The sequence below is a fragment of the Melitaea cinxia genome, chromosome 22 (assembly GCF_905220565.1).
Source record: "Melitaea cinxia chromosome 22, ilMelCinx1.1, whole genome shotgun sequence".
In the NCBI taxonomy this organism is placed as follows: domain Eukaryota; kingdom Metazoa; phylum Arthropoda; class Insecta; order Lepidoptera; family Nymphalidae; genus Melitaea; species Melitaea cinxia.
In genome coordinates, this window is record NC_059415.1 from 12,171,778 (window position 1) to 12,193,942 (window position 22,165).

General features: G+C 34.9%; 1 protein-coding gene across 1 annotated transcript in view; it reads left to right on the top strand.

Moving 5' to 3' along the window:
* The window catches only part of LOC123664632 (golgin subfamily A member 4), a 95,257-nt gene that overhangs the window by 53,806 nt on the left and 19,286 nt on the right, over nt 1–22,165 (top strand). The window contains exons 16-17 of the mRNA XM_045599150.1: nt 19,889–20,006; nt 20,444–20,635. Of these exons, the coding sequence (XP_045455106.1) occupies nt 19,889–20,006; nt 20,444–20,635 (310 nt within the window). The remainder of the gene's footprint in view (nt 1–19,888; nt 20,007–20,443; nt 20,636–22,165) is intronic.

Sequence of the window (22,165 nt, forward strand, 5' to 3'; positions counted from 1 at the left end):
TCAATCTCCATTGACAAGTAATATAACGAAGTCGAAAAAGTAGTCAATCAAATACGTGTTATTAGGGATAAGTTAAAAAAAGTATTCGCTAGATCTCGATCAAATTGAAAAGAGACCACACGACTAGCGTCAGTCAGCCTTCGAATAAAAATCAAAATCGGTATACCCAGTAAAGATATGAGGTGACACAAAAATATACTTTCGAATTGAAAATCCAATTGGGTTTCGTGCAAGATATTTACCTTTTTTATAAATGTTTTGGTTTGTAAAATGACAGTTCAAAGGTTCTTTTTGGCCTATTGAAGGCCTATTTGAATAAAGTTATTTTTGATTTTGAGAATTCTTTGACAATTTATTATTATCAGCTAATTTTTTCTTTGCTGAAGAAAACTCCACACACAAAAAAAGTTGCGGGTTAAACCAAGTTAATTTCACATAACTTTTAATCTTCATAGAGCATGTAATGTCGTTTTATTCTATAAACGCCCCCCCCCCCCTCCCTATACAACACAAAGGCATTTTTAAAAGTATAGTAGGAGCCAGTTTCATCAGTTGTGGATAACGCTTTAGGCGGGTGACGTTATCCAACAGATATAACTTTATTTTATTATATTTTATTTATGAAGAAAACATACAGCTTATAATTACACATATGATTCTTACAAACTAGAAAATTCATAAGCCAATTAAGTTTTCACTTATTACTTCTGACAAATATTAATTGGGCAAACTTTAAAGTTATACAAACAATACAAACTTAGTTTTTTTTTTAACACAACATTATACATGATACAAGAATTACAGTAACAGTATTTTGTGACAATCACAGTTCATTTAATTAATTTAATTGCTTGATGACAGTTTTAAATATATTAGGTTTTAAATGAAAAATGTCTAGCATATTGTAATTATTATTATACAGTCTGCAGGCCCTAACGACAAATCGATTCGAAGCATAATTGGTTCTGCAGAATGGAATAGCAAATGTATAAGTTCGATTTGATCGCGGATTATATTTAGGACAATTGAAGGATATTTCATTTAATAAATATGGTGAATCAATTTGGTTATTTAAAATCTTATACAGAAAAATGATATCACGGTGTTCACGTCGAGCTTCAAGGGCTATTAATGTTCTAGGCGGAGATGTCTTAAACTTATATTTGAGTAGCTTACAGAATTTATCTTGAATACTTTGAAGCATATGCTTATATTTGTCATATTGCGGATTCCATGTAACAGAAGCATATTCTAGATGTGATCTTACGAGTGCATTGTATAGAATAATGAAAGTATTGATATCTTTAAAATCAGCTGTTTGGCGAATCAAGAAACCCAACATTTTGTACGCCTTGGCAGTAATTTTCTCAAAATGTGATCGGAAAAGCAACTGGCTGTCCAAAAAGACACCCAAATCTCTCACCTCGGTCACTCTATTAAGGATTGAATTATTAATCCTATAGTTATATTGAATAGTTGCTTTCTTCCTACTAAAAGAGATAATGCAGCATTTACTAACATTTAAAAATAGCTTATTGCCCAAACAATACTCATTGAGAGCATTTAAATCCTTCTGTAAATGTATGCAATCCTGAACAGATTTTATTCTAGTAAAAATTTTAGTGTCATCAGCATATAATAAAACGCTAGAGTGACGAAAACATTCCAAAACATCATTTATAAAGATGTTAAATAGAAGAGGACCGAGATGCGAGCCCTGAGGCACACCAGACGTAATGGGAACGAAACAAGATGTGAACCCTTTGACAGCAACCGCTTGAGAGCGATCCCTAAGATATGATGACAGCCACCTGAGGAGGTCGCCGTGTATACCGATGCGCTCTATTTTATAAATTAACAATGAATGGGAAATTTTATCAAAGGCTTTAGAGTAATCAGTATACACGGCGTCGACCTGAAAGCCTTTATTCATAGAGTCTAAAATTATATCTAAATATTCACATAAATTAGTTTCGGTGGATCTTTTATCAATAAAACCATGTTGCTGAGCGATTAAAAAGGGCCGAATAGCAGGAAATAAACTATCGTAGATGATTTTCTCGAATATCTTGGGCAAGGTTGAAATTTTAGAAATACCCCTATAATTACAAATATCGTGCCTATCCCCACTCTTAAAAATGGGTACAACAATAGAACGCTTCCAAATTGGTGGCATTATACCACTGGATAGAGATAAATTAAAAAGAACACTTACAGGATATGCTAGTTCACTACAGCATCGCTTCAGAAATACAGGATGTAACCCATCAGGACCACCGCCTTTACTTATATCAAGTTGACGCAAGTACCTTAAAACAATACTAGGAGTGAAAACGAAAGAGTCAATAATTGCATTAGCACCATATAATGATGACGGTGAATCACACACATCACTCTCAAAGACTGAATGAAAATATGTGTTGAAAAGATTAGCTATTGACTGGCCATCTGAGGCATATGAGTCCCTAAAATACAAAGTATCCGGTATACCTCCGACAGATTTTTTAGACTTAATAAAGGCCCAAAATAATTTAGGATTACCTTTAATATTCATTTCAGCCCTGGATATAAATAAATTATAGCAATTCTTGGATAATTCTTTTGTTTTTTTTCGAAGTTCAGAGAATTTTTCGTAATCACTAAGTCTATTATAACATTTCCATTTTTTATGTACTTTAATTTTTTTCTTAATAAGCTTAATTAAATGAGATGAGTACCAGACCGGATACTTGCTGTCACCGATTATTTTTTTCTCAGGTACGAACTCTGAAATAACTGTGTTCAATACACCGTAGAAACTATCAACGGCCGAATTAATATCGGTAGACGAAAGCAGACTTCGCCAATCTATATCACTTAACCTATTATTGACCGCGTCATAGTCAGCCGCAAAAAACTTGCGTATAGTGCGAGGTGACGGGCGCAGCTCTTGTACTGATCGAGCGACAACACACTCGACGCTCAGCGACGGGTGATGCGCATCCTCCGGCAGCGCCAACGGCGACGTGCGACGTACCAAGCAGGGACGACTGCTAATTACGAGATCTAAACACTTACTATTAAAGTTTTTAATTCCATTGTATTGCGACCAATCTTTATAAGTCATAAATGAAAATAATTGATTAGTTAATAAATTAAAAGAGGGGTTAATTAAGAAATAAACATCTGAATTAATAGTCTGAGTATCCCAAATGGCATCGGGGATATTAAAATCTCCCAATATGACGAATTCACTATTAGGCATGCCATCACTTAAATCTGCTAAATAGTCTAAAAACAGTTGCTGTGCTGCAACCTGATCCTTATTTTGTGGAAAATAACAGCAATATATATATAAATAATTAGTAGCAACAACACCGCCGCTATCAAGTGCGATCCCAACGCCGAGCACATCGGGCGCGCCAGGCAGCAGCGGCGGCTCGCGCGGCGGGCCCACCGCCAGCGCCAGCTCACGGCGTACCGCCACCAGCACGCCGCCGCCCAAGCGCAGCCCCAACCTTCCGTAATCCCGGTCGACTCTGTATACACTGTAACGTGGGTCGAATAATTCACTATCGAAAATACCTGGAAGTAGCCATGTCTCCGTAATACATATGATGTCATAATCGGAATTCAATACATTAGTTAAAAATTCTTTGGTTTTTGTACGTAAGCCGCGTACGTTTTGGTAAAATATATTCAACGTGGCCATTGAAACTGAGTTAGCTTTTTATAATTATCGTATTTATTTAATATGAACAGAAAATTAATTTTACTTGAATCAGCAAGTAGACCCAAATAAAATAAAATGGTTGAAGTGGTAAAAAAGTAGTAGTATAGTGACATTCGAAACACGCTAAATTCGTTTAATATCACTCTGTATACCTCAATAGCATAGTCGTATAATTTTAATACAGAATCCGAAAACATGAGATGCTTCTGATAATAGTGATAATAGTGATTATAATAAGAGAAAAAGTAACAATGTTTTACAACATTTTGAACAATAGTTATACGTAAAAATATCCATATTGCGGCAAATATACCAATGAGTTTAGTTATAATATTAACAGATACATGAAATAATATTCTATATCGATCCAAGTGAATCGTAAGTAAACATACAAAGAAAAAGTCGTTGATTATAAAAGAATTGTAAATAGGAGGTAGATTTGTAAAAAATAATGTATTTTGCGTTGTAAACATGTATAATAAAGTACAAAGCACATCGCTCGATCGCATGAATAGCCTCGATCTGCGTATCCGCATAACGAAAATAAACTGTTGACAACCGATAAAACCGCGTTGTACGTTATACGATGCTCGCTGTGAATAGGCCAGCAATATAAGCTTAGCAACAAAACATGACGTGAACACCTCGAATACATACTGCAAAAAACTATTACTAAAATAACAACCAAAGACATAATAATAATTAAAGTAGTCGAAATTGATTAATGTATGAGCCTTAATCGCCTTACTTATGTTTATGTAAACCTTATGTATTTTATGATGTAAATATAATATTATATAATTCGTTAATCGACAAAAAAAAGTTTTCATATTTAAGAATTTGTCATCAAGCTTACATTTAAATAAACTGAGTAAAGGGGAGAAAAAACGAAACAAAATAAATGCAATTCTTACAAAAATATGACGATTAAACTGAAAGTAAGTCAGGTTATCACTTATACAATTTTTTTTAAGTCGTCCTCAGTTGAAATATGCAGAACTGGTGAATTATCAGATCGACGTACCATAACCGTACAGTTGCGTACCCAGCAGTAGGCATAATTCTTCTCCTTTGACTTAATCCGTGCTTGTTGTAAAAGAAATTTATTGCGTGTCGATAGATGGTCGTTTATATAGATGCGATTATTCACGCCGGCGAATCCTAGATCATGTGCTTTCAGGTCCTTAAGTCTACGAAGTGCACATAAAAAATCATCTTTTTTATACCTAGACTGCATCTTCACAATTATCGGTTTAGGTTTCTTTACCTCAGTATTATTTTTAACTGCGACTCTGGTCACAAAATCAATGTCTGTACTTAAGTTGATTGGAAAACTACAGCGATCCGACAGTGTTTGAATAATTTTCAGTAGATTCTCACCGACTTTTTGTGGGATACCATTTATTTGAATGTTCGATCGGCGTACCCATTGTTCATTCTTATAGTTATCCTCGATGATTCTATTTGTTATATTTTTGATCTCATCTAAATCGGTCTTAGATGTTTCAAGAACTGAAACCCTGTTTTCGATTGCGGTTACTCGTTCAGAAAACTCATCCATTCTTGAGTTAACAGTTAACTTTAGATCCGCGATGTCCTTCGTCACTTGCTTTAGGTCACTTTGAATTAAATGAATAGCAGAAAATTGTGATTGAAGCACCGCCATTTTGGATAAAATATCATTGAGAACTTCACGAGCCGACCAGTCAAGCTGAGCTTCTTTATTCATGCTAAACTGCTTAGGCGTAGAACTATGATCTAAATTAATTTCAGAACAGAATCTTGAGTGGCCAGGTATACCATCGGAAGTAAGGAGGGTCTCGTCGTTTGAAGTATAAGATTTAACGTCTTCATCGCGGCACGGATTACATTTCCACGTATCTCTTGCCAAACCCAGTCTGTCAAATCCCCGCTCCGAAATTCCTCCGCATCCAAAGTGGTACTTCAACTTACAAGCAGAACATTCTGGCCCATGGCCCACAACTTCCTTACACATAGCACACTTTGTTGTAAACATATTGTCACAATATTATTAGATCGTATAACAGTTGACGTTAATAAAATGCGAGATGTCAAAGTACGTGTTTACCCAATGAACGCTAGCACGTGACTGATATGATATGATGATTATGATATTGAGGTGCAGTAGGATATAGCCTGCTCAAAATCTGGAGCAACTCGTCTGGGGAAGTACATCAACATTATCGATGACCACAGCTAAATAATACTGTTCTCAAGCAGTGTTGTGTTCCTGTGCTGAGTAAGGCGGCCAGAGCTCCTGTTCAGGAGTCGTTTCGGCAACGAGCTTGCGGTGCTTCTGGCGGTGCAGGCGTCTATAAGCTATGGTAATCGTTTAACATCAGGTGGGCGGTACGCTTGTATGCCGATTCGATACCGTATAAAAAAAAATATTAATTGAGAAGAAACAGGTACTAATGGCCTATTCTAACAATTGTTGTTAAAGTCTATACGTAACTTTATGCAGGATAAAATCTATCCACAAGCGGTGATGCCGGCCCTAAGTACAATAAGTACAGTAATGATCGTCACAAATGCGTTTTCTCTGTATCCTCACGGGAGCTCCGGGTCGCGTCACGATGGGATTTTTACTTGCGTCAATAGTCACGAGTGTACTTAGAGCAGTGAGAGTTGGGAGTGGTATGTGCGAGTTTGTTGTGACGGTAGATGGAAAATTATTTATTTCGGATTACCCGCAGAATATACTAATCTAATATTTAAATTAAGAACGTTGAATGTACTTATTTTTATAAATTAAAAGTAAAGAAGATATTCTCAATACGGCTGTATTTTTGACGTCAGTTACCTTACAGCTTTTTTTCTGGGCTTGTCGATTTTGATGATTTATTTATACTTAACAGCTGGTGCTTATCGTTTAGTCCTATTTAAATTTAAGCGAAATCTGACAAGTAGTTCTTAAGCCGTCCCTAATAATCTGTATTATCAGTTGATGTAAATGGAAGTATTTTTTTTTTAATAAACAAACGTAATTATTATAGGTGATCATAAATAGTGTAAAATCTTTATTCAATATATACGTGAATCAAATCTTTGTATCCCTTTTTACGAAAATTGCGTGGACGGAGGAGTATGAAATTTCGCACACTTATAGTTTATATAGAGAAGGAGTGCAGAGATGCTAATATTATTCAAATTTATGCATAAAAATATATTAAATCAATAAGAAAAAAAAACACATTACATACACTACCATGTATTTGACACACACACGCATATTATATTTTTTTGTTGATTGTCAATGTCTGGAGTCAAATTGAATTTTTTTTAAAAAGGTTCTTTATTTTCATTAGTTTTTGGTTTTCTTTAATTTTTTTTTTAAATTATGGTCGAATTTCGACCTCTGGGCGACCACTAGTATTAATATGTAAGAAAATAATCGAAAATCGTAACAGAGAAGATAAACTGAGACGGCTTAATTCAAATCCATCTAAAGCTTTTCCTTGATGCACTTATAACGACATTTCGAGTCACTACAATTTTATTAATATAGAAGATATAATAAAAGAACGAGTGTGCTTTAGACCACACGACTGAAGTAAAACTTACGAAACGTAACTCACTCTTTATATCTTCACTAATTTATATCTTCCTCTCAACTTCCGTTCGCCTCGCCCGATCACACTTTTCGTAACGCTCTCGTCACGCTTTCATCGGCTTACTTCCCAAGTCAAGCGTTCGTAAAGAAGTTTTACTTCAAAATAGAATCGATTCGATTAAAATAAAAGTCCACTGAATTTCTCAATAAAACAAACCTATTCAAATCCATTATTCGTATAATGTATTATTTAACGAGTACTAGTTAATCGTACAATCGGACCGCTGCGCTCGGTGGACAACAGCGCCGCGGGACGTCGATTGAGACGTCGGGTTTGACTGCGTATTTTTATTTGTTGACTGATTGCGGAGATGTTAGTTTTGATTATGGTCATGTATGTATAGATAATATTAATTTTATAATTGTCTTTTTTTGCTAAGGATATTTTGTTAGAAAAGTGTTTTTTATTTTATATGTTTTTGATGCGTTTTATTGTTAATAATATAATAAAATAAGCAACGTGATGTTTAGGGCAGTAGATAGTATAGTATAAATTTACATTTTTTTAATTTGCAACTACTAAAAATATTTTACTAATTTTGTTACTCTGCTAAAAATACATTGCCAATAAAAATACACATTAAAGCAGATCGATATGAATATTAAGTGGGAAAATACAAACACAAGTAAAACGAAGAAAAATATAAGATTTTTGTTAATATAAGTAGCATTTTCGTAATATGCGTTTAGTAAAAATCTATTATTTGTATACTACGTAGGATTAATCGAGATTTATCGCTATATTATACACGTAATCACAATAAAATCGGTACAGCGCGGTCCTCAGTGAAGTGGGCGTGTGGGCAGCGCTCAGCGGGCGAGCGGCGCCGCGGGATGTCTATTAACACATTACTACTCGTTCTAAGGACGTACCGAGTTTGATGGGATTGATGTAAATATAACGCCTTCTGTTTACTGTTCTGATTTATTGTTTGTGAGTTTAAGGGTAGCTGATAAACAGAAGGAAATTGTTTCAAAGTTGTACCTTTTTTATTTCATTTTCGTATATGTTAAGTGTGGCAGGATACACGTACAGGCAGACATAGCAGGTTGTTCACGAGGTAGGCGATATGATACCTGTGATTTACGTATCAGCCGACCGATATCATGGCTGTTCTCTTTTACCATGAAGATGGAATGAAGTATATGACTGATGTAATACTTTTTTATTAATACATTAACATAAAAATAATACATGCATTAGTATGTATTATACCTAGACTCAGCTATTTATTTATATTTATATTTTGATATAAAAGCAATCGTCATTTTACAAATTAAAATTTTTAAATTATTATTATTTTTAAAGTGATGCTACCACCGATTCGGGATGCAGATTCTGAAGAAAAGAATCGGAAAAAACTCCGCAGTTACACTTTTGCAAATAAATGTGTTTTACGTGAACTTAACGAAATGGTTTAGAATTACTAAACATTGTATTACTACATTTTTCTCGACCAAAAGTACAAAGTCTATTCGTTGTTAAAAAAACCCTAAACGTAGAAGAACATTATTTTCCAAGCGCAGCAACGGTCTGTAGCTTGTATATATAGTAAGTAAAAAAGCAATCACGGTAATCCCAATATTTCACCCCCAATTTAACAAGTGTACCTCCACGTGTAGCTTCTCACGGCTCTCAACTGATTTACGCTGAGACTACCGCCAGCTGATTAAGGATCGACTTATAAGGGTGCTGTGTTACAAGACGTCAGAGGAAACTTTTTTTTAACTGACCTAAAAAAAAGGAGGAGGGTTTCATTTCGACTGTATTTTTTTTTTTCGTGTTAACTGCGTAACTTTTTACTGGGAGTACCTACTGATTTCAACGATTCTTTATTATTTAAAAGTTGGTGTATGTCATGTGGTCCAATGTATATTGTAGCGAGATGTAATGAGTAGTTTTTGAGTTAAGTTACCTAAGCTTTTTTTATACAACTAGGTCGGTAAACGAGCTCACGGCTCACCTGATAGTAAGCGATTTCTGTAGCCTATAGACGCTTCCAACACCCAAGTGCATCGCAAGCGTAAATCCGACCCTACCCCTGACCCCCCAGGAGCTCTGGTCACCTTAATCACGACAAGAACACAGCACAACTTGAAAGCAGTACTGTTTTAGCTGTGATATTCTGTAAGGGTCGGCCTGTTCGAATTTTGGGCATGATATTTTTACAAAGGCACTCTTGAATCTTCGTTTCATATGATATGTACATATGTATATGATTCTTTAATTAAATAATTATAGCTATCAATTCGGTATGTAGATTATGTTGAGAAGACTTGGCAAGAAGCTCCGCATTTACTCTTTTAACTTAGTATGCAAATAACGTTGGATCTAAAATTCTAGATAAACATCTAAGCCCCATATTTAATTGAGATGTTTACGTATATGTATATAAGATAATCATATTCTGGAATATAAGTGTTCGTAAAAACGGATAAAAATAATTTTTAACGAAAAAGGTAATTTGGGGTTGCACATATATAATACTAGCTGACCTGGCGAACTTCGTATCACCTTATTTTTTTCTGAAATATAATAATAACATAATATATCAAAATAAAATATAGCCTATCTTTTAAGTTGGATCAAACTGCACACGTTGTGCAAATTTGACTAAAATCGGTTAAGTAGTTTAGGAGTCCATTGAGGACAAACATTGTGACACGAGATTTATATATATATATAATATATAAAAATAATATATAAAATGTGTACGCATAATTATTATAAACATTCATGACTTTTAATTACGTCATCCATCAAAGAGAATTTGAAAGCTATGCAAAATTGAATGCATTCTATAAAAAAAAGTTCAAAAAACGTCGCATGTGTTCTCCGGGACATATGACGCGTAATCGAATGAAAACAATCGACTTTTTTGACCCTCGTAATCGAATCGGACAATCGAAAACAATCCAATACTTGAACTAGCGATTATCGCCGCGTCGCTAAGTACTCGCGACGTTGAATCAGGGGAGAGAGGTCTGGGGCGTGCGAGGGAAATACATATATAGAAATAATTGTGTGTTAGAGTGAGAGGGGAGTAATTCTGAGTGGAGTAGTACCGACAGATTGGCGCGCACATGTCGAGACGCGATGTGCTTTTTGCTAACTTCGTAGTGATGGGTGCTTGAGTTTTGTTGGTCGAAGTTTGTCGATATGTTAATATGATTTTTATTTGAATTCTTTCATCGATGTTATTTAAATAGTTTAATTAACATTGTTATAGTTTTTTAACTATGTCCTGTTTCTGTCGTAATAGTCGAAAATGAAACTATTACACTTATTAAAATGAAACAAATGAAATGAACAATGAAATCAAAAATGTTTAAAATGAAACAAGTATCTCGGATTTTATCACGGTTTATTAAGTTTTTTAAACTCCATGCTTGCTGTAAAGTATCCGGAACGTCGAGAATTCAAAACAACATAGGTAGTAAACCGCGGTAAATCTGAAAAAGTTGCTTCATTTTAATGATTACAATTCGCGTAAATATTAGAAAACTATTAGAGTTCTTTAGCTATTTCCTATTTGTATAGTCAAGATAACATGTGAAATTAAAAGTTATAAAATAATTGAATTATTTTTGCTTAAAGTAAATTTTTGTTAATTTTTTTTTTTGTTACTTGTGTTTCTGTTCTTTTTTATTAGTGTATCTTACATACCGAAAACAAATATTTATATTTAGCAAAGATATATAAAAATCACAGTGTTTATTAATAAAACATTAAATTTATTTTATTTTACCATCCCTAGTGACAGCCGCTAGTGAAAGGGGAGCCGCGGGCCGAATGGCAGCACTTGTTTGTGCGATTTAATTTCATTTATCAGCGCATTACTTACTCAGAGAGAATTACTTATACGGATTACTCGACTTTCCCCGCCCCCCTTTCATATGTAAATATGTCACGTAGTTGAAATTTTACACTTAGAAATATGTATATTCAAAGCGAGCTAATCCGCGGTGTTTCGATAGAGTCGTTATTAATTTTTTTTTTATCGTTAAATTGATGGAAATGTGATTATAAAATTATATTGATGATACAATCATATGGATGAGATGTATTGTATTACTAAAAGAATTACTATTGTTAGAACTTTCGTCTCATTGCTTATTTCTACCGGTACCTATCACACAAGATCCGCTACATCCGCTACAAAATTAATGCGATTTCACCATTTGTCTAAGTTTAAATCTGCTATAAAATTAAATCATCTAGAAAAGAAGTTATTCGGTACTCTATAAATAGTTGTAGGGAAATCCTATCATAGACGTTTTTGAGTGACAGATGTGCCAATCTTCGAACCAGCTTTTTTTACACGAAAAACGAATATATGTATATGGTATATTATACATATGTCCAAATTCCGCTCCTACGTACGGAAGGAGTGGATAGATGTTAGAAGGTAATAAAAAAATTTCCTATAAATAGATCTATCAATTAAACCCACCCACTCATCTCGTAACTAGAAAGTTTATTTAAACCCGAACCCATCTCCGAGGCCCCTCTAAGGCTCCCTTAGTTGAAATTTTATATTCAAAGGGGCAATGTTTAGCCAACATTTGCATGTACATTTGCGTTTATTAAAGTGAAATAAATTGTGATGTCTCAATGTACGTCACGCCTCGGGCGCTCGTTACTTGCGTTCGAGTGATTTTATGGGCTTTTATGGGCTTTGCGTAATGTCATAGACACCTGTTGACTTTTTAGTTATGGATGCTGTAGAAAAATATGTGCGTATTATTTGGTTGTGATTGCAATGTTTGTATTCTTGATTAAGAAGTTGTGATTCAATGTTATTCGTGTATCAACTCAATGTTAAGAATATAGATTAAATTTGTTTATGTATATTAAAGTTTTTTTTTTTAATTATAGTGACGTACAGTTTAAAGTTTTTCTCTTACAAAAGTTTGAAATGACCACAACGTTAACAAAAGGAGGGTTAAAAATTTCGTGCTTTTTATAAAAGACAACAAGTCTCCTGTTAAAATGTACTAAATTGATTTTCAACAAAAATATGTACTAAAAAACAAATGTTATAACGTTTTTGGTAAATATCATAAACATACATTACATAAAAATAAAAAAAAAAATCATATAGCAGTTAATAAAATGAAAAGAAAATTGAACTATAAATAACTCATCATAAATTATTCTAACACGTTACACTTAACAGATGTTACGCTAATAACAATATCAAATCAAACGTCACGACGATATATCGGGACACGGATCCGTCTCGAATTGGTACCGCTTTTAATAAATCGTCCCGGGAAATTAACATACCTTCCGCACTTAAGATGCCACAACAATCACGCCACGTCCACTTTACCCTGACCTGCCCAGGATTATGTTTAAAGATTGTCCAAAAATGTAGTGTTATGTTTTGAGAGTTTTTTTAAGTTACTTACTTTTTTCCAAAGTAGTGCTTTTGTTCGATTAATCTATAGATTTTTTAAAATATAGACGGATGAATGGTATGGCATAATCTATATATTTATGCTAGTTTGTAACAAAGCTATAGAATTTCGTTATACCTGCAGTAGAAAAAAAAAATCAATTATTTTTACAAAAATTTGTATTGAAATTAGAATAGTGATCATATAACTTGTTGATATTATATAGTTCTGAATATTATTTACAATAATTATGTAATTAAACAACTATAATATTCTAATGCGAGTTTTAAAACCAAGTAAATTAAATATGTAAATCGAGTAAGCAATCAATAAACAATATTGTTAAAGCAATCACACTCGAAGGCCATTTCTCCGTGGTCGTGTGAAAATGTTTCGAGTGAGACACGTACTTCGTAATGGAGCGTATATTTCACTCGAAAAGGCGCCGAAACTCACCGTACGTTTGTCTAACTGAAATTAAGAACGAAAACATCTTAAACTGGCAATAAATTTCTCTAGACTAGCGCCGGCTCTGTGCTGCCAGATGAATGACGTTCCCACTCCGCCTTTAGTTGTTTAATTTTTTTTATTATTATTTAGTTTATGTATTCGGTGATTATAATTTAAGTTTGGTATGTTATTGTTTGTATTGTAGGATAGTATGTTATTTAATTTAAAAAAAGTCTTTTTAGTAATCTGATAAAAAAAAGAGAACATAATGTAGATTAATTTTACTCGTGTTTTTTTCAGTGAACTCGATACAATCTGTATTCGACGAAAGAGTCTATGCTTGTATTAAATTTAGTAAAAAAATAATAATTACCCAATCGACCTAAATTCGGGTAAATTTCCTAAATCGGTCAACATTGAATGCGCAAGCGCCGCCTGTTCAGTTCGTCTTCCATTAGCGCATTTGAATTTAGAACGCGCCCCGATTGGGCGACGGCGGCCATTAATCATTGGCGCCCGCTTTGAAACATACTTTAACGTAATTTCGTTCGGATTTAATGCTACGCTGCGATTACGTTTGCGATGATAAAATAAATGTTACATTTGTTACTTGACTAACCTTTTAAATGTAAACCAAATTTAGTATACTCAAAATACTAATTTGAGCCATTTGATACTAATTTTAAATGAATGTGTATGACATATCGCTCTTGTATGCGCATGCCGTGTACCTGTGCACTTAAACTCCCGGTGATTCCCGGTTCGATTCCCGCTTCAGATGGATACTTGTATTTGTTCAATTATTTCATTCTGGTCTGGGTGTCTGTCCTTGTGGGTCTCCCCATCTAGACTCGGAGAACACGTTAAGCTGTCGGTGCCGCTTGCTACCATAGATTCCTGCTGTTATTGTTGCTCATATTAGGGAATATATCCGTCAACACGCAGTGGAGTAGCGTGATGGATTAGCTTTGATCATTTTTCTACGTCTCGAAAAAAAAGAGACCTACGGCCAGCAGTGGAATGTGAACAGATGAGATAGTAACTTGTGTGACTTGTGTAACGTGTGTGACTTTATTGATATATCGCTGTATAACACAAGAAGTCGTTATATGTTTTTTATTATTGCTAGTAAAAAATATCGATCGTCAGTACATCCAAACATACCACCAATATAATTCTTAGGAATCTTCACACGCCGATGTTAACTCTTTTAATCCGGACGCAATAGCAATAAATTTCTGAGGCTTTTGTAATGTGATTCAATAATGAGTTTTAATTACTCATTGATAAAGTTTTAGTGGAATCATGTCTAGACTAAGCTGATCATTGTAGAACTAGCTATTGGTGTTTTAGGATAAGAATAAATATCCACCACTACTCTAATGACTACTCCTTAGAAAGATAAAATAAAAATCTGTGGTTTTACTGACTGTTAATAATGATATTCATTTAATCGCCTGTCCGTTCGTGGTTACTGCCATACTCCATTGAGTTTTTGATGAAATTCTGTGATGTACATATACGCGAATCCAAATTGAACTTTAGGGTAAGTTGATATTGGGAGCGACTTAAGTTTGATACCAAGATGATGAAGCTTTTGCCTGAACCTATGTCATCTAAAAGTATGTGACGCGACTAATGTAGGTGTCCGAAAATTAACTCATACAAACAAATAAACTGTACTTTTATAAAACTTCATTGTGACTCATGTAAACGTGAGTGAAATCGCACTGAATGTCTAGTATTAATACTGATATAGAAACATGTTTCGTTTACTTGTATTTGTTAATATTTCTTCTAAAGCTCGTCGGAGAGAATTTGACAAAATCAGACTCGGCCATAGAGGTTCTTAAAGATGTCGGTATTCAAATTTATTCCGTTACTAAATTGTTCTCGAATATAATGATACGTAAACTGTGTACTAATATCTAAAAACACAAATTTGTATGACCCTAAAAACGCTTAACTATGTATCAATTTGTTTCACCGGAGCGACTAATAAGTATAAATCCATATCACAAATAGATAGAAGGACATGGTTCGGGAACATTACCGGATACTTACGTTATTATGTCCGATAAAATTATTAGGGCAAATTTGAAATAAATAAGGGTCACTTAGAATGAGACACTAAAAACGTTTCGGCGTTTTAAAAAACAAAATACTAACATGGCGCCATTCCCGGCGTTCGGAATTCGAAAATGGTATTACAAACTCGCTTCCCGATTGGTCACTCGGGCATAATGTGGTCAGATACAAAAATAAATTTTCCACGAATTTTTATTTATTTTCAACTCTATCGAGTTTTATATAAAGGTTGGTTTGATTGTATTTTTAACGTTGTCAGTGTTTTACAGATGCGATTATATTGGACCTCCTCACCGAGTGACGTGTTAAGATAGTGTTATCTTAAATATTTCGTGCCTGGAATCCATCGGTTCAACGCCGTTTTTGTTAGACGGAATTATAAATATTATCTGGTGTGTCTCGTAAATGCGTCTGTGAACTTTGTCGATAGGTATGAAGGATTTGTTGACGAGATAATGATAAAGGTATTTTTTTTTTGCGAGCAGAGCAGTTTGTTTATTAAAGTCCGGTCCCTATAACGATTCGTTTTCAGTATGAACGGTTTGTAACGGGACGAGTCGTTTTCTGAATATAGGAACAAGTGTTTAACAACTGTATTGAATGCAGTGTAAATCAAAGATATAAGTAGAGCTTACTTATAGTACCAGTTTAGCAAATTTGTGCTAGTATTAACGTTTATTGTTATGTAAGTATGTATACAATTTTTAACTTTTTACGCTCATGCAAAGGAAGGATTATGTTTTAATTATACGTGTAGGTTTATAACCTTCGTTAATTATATATCGATACTAGCTGACTCGGCAAACGTTGTCTTGCCGCTAAACGCTATTTAAAAATAGGGGTTGGTGGTAGAAGGGTTAAACATCACACAAATCATAATAAAATAAAAATAAATAATTTATCTAAGAATCAAAAAAATTAGGGGTGGACTACCCTTAAAATTTAGGGGGATGAAAAATAGATGTTCGATTCTCAAACCTACTCAATATGCACACAAAATTTCGTGATCGGTCAAGCCGTTTCGGAGGAGTTTAACTACAAACACCGCGACACGAGAATTTTATATATTAGATAAATATAATTTGTATGTAAGATTCGTCTTAGAGTTTTATTTTTACGTTGAACATATGAAGAAAGAAATTTAATATTAAAAAATGTTAAATGTTTATAATATATAAAATATATGACAACTACGTAAATTTTTTATTATTTCACAATACGTTAAATGCCATTCGAATAGTGAGCAGACGAAATGGCCATTGCAAGTAGGTAGCCTATCTTTTTAGCTGACGTCTAGCGCTTACGGACAAAATTATTTGCAATTATTTTCAACGTTCTCCGATTAATCTCGGCGATAGTGATGGTCGTTTTGTCGATAAGTTGTAGTACTTGTAATTTATTATTGCATAAATGTAATGTTTTTGATTTGTGGTACGTAAAGATAGGTTTAATTCTCAAAGAAGGTTTTATAATTTAATTAATTTGTTTCGAGTCTAGATGGTTTTAAAATATTGGTGTTTTAAGTTCCAATCATTTTCCTAAACGGAGTAAGGGTAGTTTTTTAGACGATTATGTCAACAAACAAGCTTACGGTCCAACTGGTGGTAAGCAGCTACCGTAGCAGTATTATTTAGCTGTGATCTTCTATAAGGTTAAGGTATTTCCCCAGACGGGCCGCTCCTGATTTTGACCAGGGTATTTCCTGGTGTGCTGTGTCGGCTAATTTCAATACGAGTGTTAACTTAACAATATGTGAAGTTAATTCTTATTTCATAGCTTCTTGAGAGCTATCAGGTCCCTCGCTCCATCACAGTATCGGTATTATAATTTAGATTTTGCAGTATCGTGCTTTTATTAAGCAAACGATCTTAACTCAGGCTACGCGTTGTAATGAAGTTCGAGTTTGATAGTAAAGTATTCCTTATTTATATAGGTGTAAGGGTCAATGTACCTGGTTGATCACTTTCAAATATTAGCACAGCTATAATTGAATTCGCGAGGGCTCGAGCGATGTTGCAGCGATTTTTATTTTAATAATGTATTTGCGTTTCGTCTTCTTGCTTGATCGAGTTATCTCGTTGTTTTGTTTTAAGATTTATTTTTAACTAGTATGTAAGTAACAGTAGCTTAGGGTAGATTATGGTTGTCAAAATTATCAATTTATCGGGAGAGGAAAAAAATTTATACAATTTTTGAAGTAAAACTTCTTTGTTTGGCTGTAGTAAGCTGGTGCTGTGTGGCTACGGCACTAAAGAATTTAGCCACCCCCTCTCTTCCCGTGGGTGTCGTAAGAGGCGACTAAGGGATAACAAGGTTCCACAACCACCTTGGAACTTAAGAAGCCGACCGATGGCGGGATAGCCATCCAACTGCTGGCTTTGAAATACACAGGCCGAAGACGGGCAGCAGCGTCTTCGGTGCGACAAAGCCAGTACTGCGGTCACCAACCCGCCTGCCCAGCGTGGTGACTATGGGCAAAACACACGAGTTCACGTTATTTTTGACGTAAACTTGTGGAGGCCTATGTCCAGCAGTGGACTGTATAGGCTGTAATGAATGAAAAGCTGGTGAATGCTTGACAAGAGCGTTACGAAAAGTGTGATCTGACGAGGCGAACGGATGTTGAGAGGGAGATATAAGATAGTGAATATAGAACAATAGAGTTACGTTTCGTAAGTTGTACTTCAGTCGTGTGGTCTAAAGCACACCCATTGTTTTTTTTTAATGGATATAACGCGAACAACTGAACTAAATTTATTAATTATTTTTTGTATTCGTTATTATCGGGACAATGTTTTTATAAAAGAAAAAGAACAGCGATGTATTTACGGGAAAAAAAAATATGACGGTACGTTTCTTATTGTCGTTTGAATACATTACATTTAATTAATTTATTTATTTTATACTTTATTGTACACCACAAATATATTACAAACAAAGCATAAAGATAGTTACAGACAGTGAAGTACAATGGGTGGACTTATGGCTAATTAGCCATTTCTCCCAGACAACCCATACCCCCCCCCCCCCCTGTCACATTTAAATTAATAATCTTCGCGAAATTATTTGTAAGTTGGTTGTATAACGTTCTTTATGTTCATTACAGGTGTTGTTATGTGTTTCTGGTCTTATCGATACTTAAAAAAAATATGATAATAATGTTTAATTTGACGTTTTAAAATATTGTTTTAGGAATTAAAAAAAAAAATAGACAAAAAATGCTATTGTTTAATTTGTAAATTTTTAAAAAAATGTCCGGAAGCAATTTTTATTCGATTTCAGTAAAATTTTATCCATATTCGTAATTAAAATTTGTTGTGTATGCTTGATATTAAAATAAAATTACTTATCAAAATATTGTCGCTTTTACCGCTGTTTTGTTTGGGTAGTCGTCAACATGCCATGTTTGTTTTTCATCCGGATTTACTCGCTCCGTTGAAGGGGAGCTTGTTAGTCGGTTTAAACACTAAATATTCGAACACGCGAAAGACGGATTAAACACTTATTATAAGATGTTACAACGTAGGTCCTTATACTTACTCGAAATTGCGTGATATTTTCTTGGTTGCCTTAGTTTTGAAACAGGAATCATTTTCATTTCAAATGTTTCTAATGTGATCTATTCGTATAACAACAAAATGAATTCAATATTACTCTGTAAAATTATTACTATATGTTTTTTTTTTACAATTATGAATACGTGACGCTAAAAAGCCTCAAGTAGAATGAGATATAGTATTTGTGTTAAATCTCAAACATAGGGCAGACACAAACGCCCAGACCACTACAGTATGTCATGTACCGAGTTACCGTGCCGTAACGCAAGAGTTCAGCTTACGAAGGAAGAATGGAATCATCGACTCATTAGTTCGATTGTTTTTCAATTCAATTATTATATTACATATTTTATTCCCGCCTGCTCAGCGTGGTGACTATGGGCAAAACATATGAGTTCACGCCATTTTTGGCACGAACTTGTGGAGGCCTATGTCCAGCAGTGGACTACAATAGTCTGAAATGATGATGATGATGATGATAATATTTTATTCAGTCTTATATCAATGATCTCATAAATAACTTTTATTATTTGAATATTGTAATTTCATTATATATTTTTAATCATTTTATGTTTTGAACTAGCTGTGTCCGATACTTCTTTCGCGTGGAATTAAAAAAATATATTGTCCAGTTTGCCGAGTAACAAAATAAATAATTTTCTAAAATAAAAGTAACCTGAGTTACTCCTTATTACATCAGCTAACTGCCAGTATAAGTCCCGTCAAAATTGCTCCAGCCATTTCAGAGATTAGCCGGAACAAACAGACAGACAGACAGACAGACAAAAATTGTAAAAAATGTTATTTTGGTATATGTATCATATATACATCCATATGTATTTAGTACAAAGCGGTTATTTTAATACTACAAACAGACAGGCAGATATGTCTCTATTGAACAGCAGACTAATATTTATGATTAGCGATTGCTAAGATGTTACTATCTCTTCTGTTTCATCCGATAAGTCGAAACATGTGTGTACGTGTGTCTTTACAGCCGCTATACTGCTTTTGACATAAGTCTAAATATGTGTGTTCTTCCAGCTACCTCTGCCTCAGCGGATGCATCACGCGCGCAGAGAAAGCCGGCGAAGTCCGCGAGAGCATTCAGACTCTGTTGACGGTCAGCGCGGATCTGTGCCATCCCTACCTACCAGATGTTGTGAGTTTACAGTATTATAACTAGTGAACTAGCAACTTGTTTAGCCTTTACATTGGTGCTATTTATTAATGAAGTGAGAAGTGCATTTAGTCCAGAATATTGAATGTGTTATTTTATATATCCACCAACCCGCATTGGAGCAGCGTGGTGGATTAAGCTCTGATCCTTCTCCTACATGGGGAAAGAGGCCTATGCCCAGTAGCGGGATATTACAGACTGAAGCGTAATATTTTATATAGTCTCGCTATCCATAAATCGTTTTGTAATTTAGTGTTATCGAAAAAGTGCTAGAACTAGTAAAGGTCTCAATTTTCTGACTACGTTAATTGATTTTACATATTTTTAAGCAGACCCGATATTGAAAAATGCTCATGTTATCATAAATATATATTTGTAATAACATCAGTTGATAATTACACCAATATTTTTTTCACCAGGGCTCAGAACGCACATATGCAAAACAAGCCCTTCGCACGGCCCTCGGTAAAAGCGTATGCGGTTCTCGGGCGGAATTCTGCATGCTTTTCGCTAAGGGGGCGTCGCTGGGGCAGTGTGGAGACTTCGTAAGGGCGGCGAGGACAGCCCACCTCCTCAGAGCTATTGCTGAGATGGACCACCAGATTGTGCAAGTAAGTGATGCTGTCGTCAAAGAGTTGTTATTCTAGATAGATCTCCATATTGGATCGAGCAAGAAAATGAGGTTGTTTCCTAAGCAATGCTAGTTGAGATGTTCATCGCGATAGGAGCGCAATATACGTGATGGACCACCATATCGTACAATTAAGTGAGGCTGTCTGTGCCCTCAGAGTTGTTATTAGATGTTGATGGTAGCGTCACTGGGGAAAAGTGGTATGAGTGTCTTGATCATATGAGTACGATGGACGATCTAATTGTTAAATCGAAAAGGTCGTGGAACAGTGTGAACTGTTAGATTCGTATTATAGAATGACTTAAGGGAGCGCCAATGAGAAAATGATGTAATTGCTAATAATTGTAGCTGAGTGTGCAAGTTACGCTACGGTACTAAAGAATATAGCCACCCCCTCTCTTCCCGTGGATATCGTAAGAAGCGACTAAGGGATAACACAGTTCCACAGCTACCACCTTGGAACTTAAAAAGCCGACCGGTGGCGGGATAACCATCTAACTGCTTATTTTGAAATACACAGGCCGAAGACGGGCAGCAGCGTCTTCGGTGCGACAAAGTACTGCGGTCACCAACCCGTCTGCCCAGCGTGGTGACTATGAGCAAAACACATGAGTTCACGTTATTTTTGGCGTAAACTTGTGGAGGCCTATGTCTGGCAGTGGACTGTAAAGGCTGTAATGATGATGATGATGATGATGAATGATGTGCAAGTTAGTGAGTAAGTGTGAAGGCTTGTTTAAAAATTGTAGATTCGGCATTGTATTCCTTAGGGGAGCGACACTAGAACCATAAAATAAAGCGATACTAATAATATCACTAAGATAATATCTATCACTGAGATGTGGCTGTTAAATACATAGTCTTAAATAATGATAATTTATAATTCTGTTCTAAATAACGCAGACTTTTGAAGTGGAAAAGAATAACAAATCCTAAATTTTTATCAGTCAGATATCGTTATACGTTAAATATCAGCAAATTTTGAATTAAACCACGATTGTAATAATAAAATCGACACTATTAAAATATCCAACTACCCTCAATTCCGTATCCACCATCATTGATGATAATCCAACAAAGGAATCGCAAGCGTGGGTCATTCGTATTATTTAAACGATATCTCGTTACGAGTATCGCCGAGTATTTGCCGAGAGTCCTTAATTAACCGGAGTATCACGGTGTGTGCTCTGCAAACAGGGGTCGGGATGCAGCATCCGAAGCTTGGATATCTTAATGATACGTCGGTTACGTGTATCGATGCTTTTGTAGGAATCTTTTTTTAGGGTGATTATGTGCTGTTGGAGCCACGTAGGTTTTTTTTAGTAATGAAATACTCCAGCATACATGTGACAGGCTGCTTATATTCAATAGTAATATGAGTAAATGAAGAAGCCACTTAGTGACCAATAAGCGCATGGTAAGCGGTTGTCGTAGCCTATGAAAAAGCCTGCCATACCAACACCATAAGCGCGTTGTTAATCCTAGCAATGCTTTCAACGCTGCGTATTTA